General features: G+C 41.4%; 1 protein-coding gene across 1 annotated transcript; it reads right to left on the reverse strand.

Moving 5' to 3' along the window:
• Positions 1–156: 156 nt before the first annotated feature.
• On the reverse strand, positions 157–4,737 carry LOC134016472 (NXPE family member 4-like). Its single transcript, XM_062455838.1, has 3 exons — positions 4,115–4,737; positions 942–1,042; positions 157–695 (listed from the first exon to the last, which is right to left on the reverse strand). The coding sequence occupies exons 1-3, from the start codon at positions 4,735–4,737 to the stop codon at positions 157–159; spliced, it is 1,263 nt and encodes a 420-aa protein (XP_062311822.1).
• Between the last annotated feature and the right edge of the window lie 1,041 nt (positions 4,738–5,778).

Raw genomic sequence — 5,778 nt, forward strand, 5'->3', positions numbered from 1 at the left:
GGAGGAACCAGCTTGCTCAATTCTAATGGTTTGGCGGTTTAGTCTGATTTTGACTTGTGATTGATTTGTCATACAACAGAGGAAGAACACCTTGTTCTGTGAATTTCTCCTACAATACATACAATTACAGAGTAACCATTCAGAGAGAACCGATGCCTAATGACAGAAGAATGACAGGGCCACAGCCAGCTCATTAGAAACAATGACTGCATTGGGGTGAACTGCAAAACTGTTGGCGGCCACAGTCATGTCCCAGGCATCTACTATAGCCACTTTCATGTCCTCAAACACCTTCCTTTGAGCCTGGTTCTGCATGTAGCCATACCAGTTACTGTACAGGTGGGTCATCATTGAGTTTAGTTCCCTGATGTTCTCCAGCTTTATAACAACACTTGCCTTGGGGCTGCGGGCGAGTAGCCGCAGAATTGCCCTGCGGATATTTTGTAGCCTTCTGATGAAAAGTTCTGGGGGGTATAATCGGAAATGTTGGCCAATTCCAATGACCACTTGAACATCTTCCATCCCACCGTCAACTGCGATGCTGTCCAGTACTTCTGGAATGGTGACTGTTCCCTTTATGGTGACAGGGCGAGAGCTACCCCAAGGATGATAATGCCTTACCCATCGGACAGTGATGTTGCTATCGGCATCAAAAGCCACGCTTGACTCAGCCCCATTTTTTATTAATTTCAGGCCTAAGGAAACATAATGAATAAAGAGGACAAGTGTTAGGTACCTTTTGACCAAGTGCCACGAAGTGCTTTGCACCGTAGAAATCCAAATTCATCCGACAGGATTCAAGGAGTCACGTCTGGACTATAGACTTGTGTTAAGGAAATTGCATAACATTCAAATGTACACTGTTATAATCATTCAAAAGACTCAACTCATACATAAACCAAGCTGTTGCATTTTCCCCTTTGACTTCACCAAGTCATTACCTTTCAGCTTGCTTCCCAAATACTCAATCCACTGGCGTGCAGTGGAGTCACCCAATATGTAGAGAGTCTTTCCCTTTAAACATTTGGTAATGGCATCTTCACTGAGGAAGGGCAGTGTCTGACAGAAGGAAGAAGACCACTGGTTTAAATGATAAAATCCCCCAGGAAAAGGGGAATTCATTCCTGTTACACACTTCTCAGTTGGTCTGTGTGCACCTGAAAAGATTGAAAAAGACAGAAAAAAAGAGATGGTTGAATGCACATTGGATGTCACCATGTTCAATGATATTATGGTTATGTTGATCTACACAATATGATCTTAGCGGTTAGTACTACTAATATCTTGGTAAAATACAACATTCATGCAGCACAATCTCAAAGCGCTTCACTGAGAATGGGACAATCACCGCAGCCACCACCAATAGCAGCCATTTTGAGACAGAAAGCTCACATCACACACTTGCCTTGACTGATGTGCGAAAGCTCATATCATACATCAGTCAAGGTAGGGAGGGAGGGAACTACTGAGCCAGCTATACTCAGGGTTAGTAAAGTGGCCAGATTACTGACTTTGATTTATGGTAGAACCTATGCACTTGTTAATCGCTTTGGATTAAAAGCGTCTGCCAAATGACTAAAATGTAAATGTAAATGTAAATGTACTGAAGCATGGGGATTGGGAATAGGATACCAGGCAAGACCCTACTTGTTGGAAAATATGTTGGGAGATGTTCAATAACCACAGAAGGTCAGAACTTTGGTTTAAGGTCTCTTCTGAAAGAAGGCATCTTGCACGTGCTTCAGGCATTCCGTTGGCATGCTATTCACTCGCTTTCAATAGTAGTGCCCCCTGCTGGCCAATCAATTTTTGCTGGCCTCCCACACAAGCACTCACAAAATCAATACCTCCTTGTCCTGAGACATTGTTAGCAGTTAAAGTTACAAGTTAATCCAGCTGCCAACCACTGACAAGTTTTCTTCTGAGAAATGTGAATTACGGTTTTTATTTTTTATTTCTCGTTTCATGAAATTTTAATTTTAGGGAGGCACATTGGAATGACCCTCACAAATAAAAAGGAACCTGAGATGGGTGCGTGGGGGTTGGACCCAAAATGCACGACTCAGACAAAGATGTGAAAGTCCCGTCAGGGCTTTATTAACGGATTGTCCAATGAGTGTAGTCGAAAATAAGCAAAGTTCATACACAGAAAATTCATCCAAAACCAAAGTACAGTACCGAGGGAGAAGGCTGTCTCGCAATCGGTACAGCATGTAAAAAGTCCAGTAAACAGGAAAGCTGTCAGCGGGGCATTCGTGCAAACGGACGGTAGGCATGCTCGGAGTCGAAGGCGGTGCAAGAGTCAGGACCGAAGATCGTTAGTAATAAACCTATCATGACCTAGCGTTAGTAAATTAGTGAATGACATGCACGAGAAACGTAAACATGAACACAAGGTTAGAATGTTAGTATTACCCAATCCTGATCTAACATTAGTAGTAAGTAGACACGGGAAAATGAAACACTTCGGGAAGCGTGAGCGATAGCAAGGGAGAGAGCGAAAGCATGAACGCAAGGTTTGCGGAAAGACACGAAAAAGTGTATGCTAAACAATGAACGGGAAAACATAACATGAATCAAACTTAAACTATGACAAAACAAGAAACGAACTGTGACATGGATAAATTACGTGACAAGACAAGACTAAAAAATGAATCTAAACTAAACATGAAACGTAACACGACATGACAATGAACGTAACAAGAAATAAAACATAAAAACGTGGCGAGACTAGACTAACATAATACGTGACATGACAATAAAATAACTAAGACAATAACTAAACATGAAACATGACATGACAAGCATAAAACGTGACAGAACATACCGGTACAACCAAGGACCGTAACAGGCTTGAATATGTTTCTTATTTGTATTCCAGTGTTTTTCCTTCAAAAAATATGAACGTTACATTGAAACATTTTAAACTTTCACAAAAATCCGATGAGCTTCATTTCTTTCCTCACCCACATTAGCTCAAGTTCAGCTACACCTAATAACATCAGTATCAGCAGCATCAAAAACACAAGCTTCAGGATATAACTGCGCTAACATATGCTGAAAACATATTGTAAAAGTAAACATTTTATTTCAAGAAAAACATGTTGGTAGATAAAAAAAGAAGTTCCATGCTTCTTATTCAGGCCACATTTTTATTTTAATTTTATTATTTGTTTGGCTCTATGCTGCAGCACATTTGAAATTGATTTGAAATAAAACGATGAACATGACATCTCAGTGCCGACTGTTACCTCTGATCCATATTGGGTGATCTGTGCAGGAATTACAACCTCTATTTTTCATGTGATGTACCCGCCATCACTGCCTCCCCCTTGTCCAGTAATGATATTGGTCGAACGATTTTACTTGTATGCCAATACAGTGACAATTCTACTTGATTTCTACATGTCTGTGATTTTTTTTTACGGAAAAGCGATTAGGAGGTTGATACAATGCATATCTTACTCTATCACTGTGACTTGCCAGCAAGTAGCCTATTGCTGCAGCCAAAAACTGAATAAAGTTTCACCGTTGTTCAAGAGGCTCTAATGGGTAAGACTGTATTTGAGCTTGTTGCCGTTTCACAAGACTATCATGCAGCTACTGTGTGCTGCCTCAGCGAATCAACGCGCTTGGAAGTAGCCCGGTGTCAGGCTGCCAGTTTGGAAGAGAGCGGAGAGAACCGCTATCAAGACATCCCTGTTTACGATACGTTTTAGCCAAATACCAGTTTAGTTCAGTTGGTAGTTAGTTATTTAGTTAGCCGTGTGCGTAACTGAATAAAAGTACGTACGCATTTCTCATGACTCTTGCTTCGTTTTAAACCAATGCTACTGTTTATATTCGGTGAAGCATTCCGAATGCCGTTGTTTAATTTGCGATTGTACAACGTAACTTTATTATCGTTATTGAAAGATTTTGTTTATTAATATGACGCTTTATGCGATTTATGTACATTGTAAGGTGTACATTTTTTCTGTCACCTTGACTCCGAGGCGAGTGCAATATTTTGGGGGAGAACGGTCACACGGTGGCCCCTTGGCCTAATGGACAGATCGGCTCTTGTGGCGTTAGACTAGCACACACACAACATTTTGAGTCGCAGATGCCTTACTTGGCTAACAGCTGAGCTTCCTCCTTTGTAAGACTAGGACCTGGGGACACGTAGGACTTTGTGGTGGTCAGTGAGTTGCAGGGAAGGGTCTTGGGCCGGTAGCAGGCGTAATAGTCTCCATCTTCCTTCTTCCTGTACTCACAAAGGGGTCTGTCTGAGCTCAGCCGGAGGGCACACTTAGACGTCTCCTTTTTTCCCCCACTGATGAAGGTTCCCATGTGCGTGGCCTTACTGTAGTCATGCATCCAGTCTCTCTGGAGGATCTTAACTGACTCAGATGAATGGATCAGCCGAACAGAGACTTGTACCTCTCCGGGCCAAAACAAGCGGAAACGCACGCGGTAGGAGCCATTGAAGAAGTCGGTGACATCTCCCGATGCACCTGCCTTGAGGTTTGGAGAGTAGATCCGGGCCAGGATGAAATCACCGCCATAGGCTTTTGGATGGCCTGCATAGTTCCTCATCTCCACCAGCACATTCAATGTATCCCCCACACAGTAGTGAGCCCTGGGCTGCTCTAGTCTGACCAGACTGTGCTCAGCACTGGAAGAGTTATTGAAAGAGATGAAGTTGGAGGTTGAGGGAGCCCATGCTAATGACAATATGACTTCATCAACTGTCATTTCTTTGTGAGGGGTGTTGAACTGTTCCTGCAATGACATTACAAGGGAGATTTAATTCATAGTCGTCATTTCCATTTCTAGTAATTTCCAGCACACACTGTCATTACGAAAACACACTCACATTCCTGCCACAGATTTAAAAAAATTCAGTTAAATATTAATTCATTTTTTTAATGGAAGTTATGAAGGCTATGTCGTTTTCCCCATGATAATATTAATCACGTAGATGTTCATGAAACATCTTCATGAACATGACTCTGTACTTGGCCAAACTGATAAAATCACAGATAACAAATAATAAATAATGAATACAATTAATAAAATGTACTGCAAAAAGTAATATACGAACACAATTTATTTCATTTTTATGGAATATACCTGTTCCATACCTGTGGCTTCATTCCCATCACAATTGCCACAATCCATCTAAATAAAGCTATAGTTAAAATAAACAGAGCTCTTCCGTGTTTCACTTTGTGCAGTTATCGTAGCTCTGTATCCCTGATTCGGGGAGCAGGCCACGTGTTGACCAACACATGTTGTAGTCCAACAATTTTCACAAATATTATTTATTTTTATTTTTAGTTAATGTCCCTTGTAGTGCAGGTTTCAGCATAGTAGAATATATGGTTCTTGAGAGTAAGACCAGATATAGGGGACAAAAATTGATTACTTGGCGGTTAAAGTAACCATGAGTGCACACAGATATCACTGGGGCTGCATCTGTCAGTCAGGATGCTCTGCACTCACAGACTGTGGCACCAGTAACTACAGGGCTTTGCCGCTCAGTGCATCAGAACAGGAGCAGTTAGTCAGAATTGCATGGTACGGTATGGTACTGCAGTATGAGTGGTATGGTATGGTACACAAAATGTACAAATGCTTGTCGCTGGGGTGGTACCATATAGGTATAAAATAGTACCCATAGCCAGCAATATATCATAAATTTGCTTGGAAAACATACTCATTTGCACCCAAAGAGAACATTGCTGTATTTTCAGGGTACATTTGTGAAATTTGATTCTTTTTTTTTCAGTGACA

This window comes from Osmerus eperlanus, unplaced genomic scaffold, assembly GCF_963692335.1.
Source record: "Osmerus eperlanus unplaced genomic scaffold, fOsmEpe2.1 SCAFFOLD_744, whole genome shotgun sequence".
NCBI lineage: Eukaryota > Metazoa > Chordata > Actinopteri > Osmeriformes > Osmeridae > Osmerus > Osmerus eperlanus.

Excerpts from the sequence above, each read along its gene's own strand:
- LOC134016472 (XM_062455838.1), bottom strand. The coding sequence starts at position 4,737 with ATGACAGTTGATGAAGTCATATTGTCATTAGCATGGGCTCCCTCAACC. Across the intron at positions 1,043-4,114 it reads GAAGCTCAGCTGTTAGCCAA|TGAAGATGCCATTACCAAAT; the intron begins GTAAGGCATCTG and ends GCCCTTCCTCAG. Across the intron at positions 696-941 it reads TTTGGGAAGCAAGCTGAAAG|GCCTGAAATTAATAAAAAAT; the intron begins GTAATGACTTGG and ends ATGTTTCCTTAG.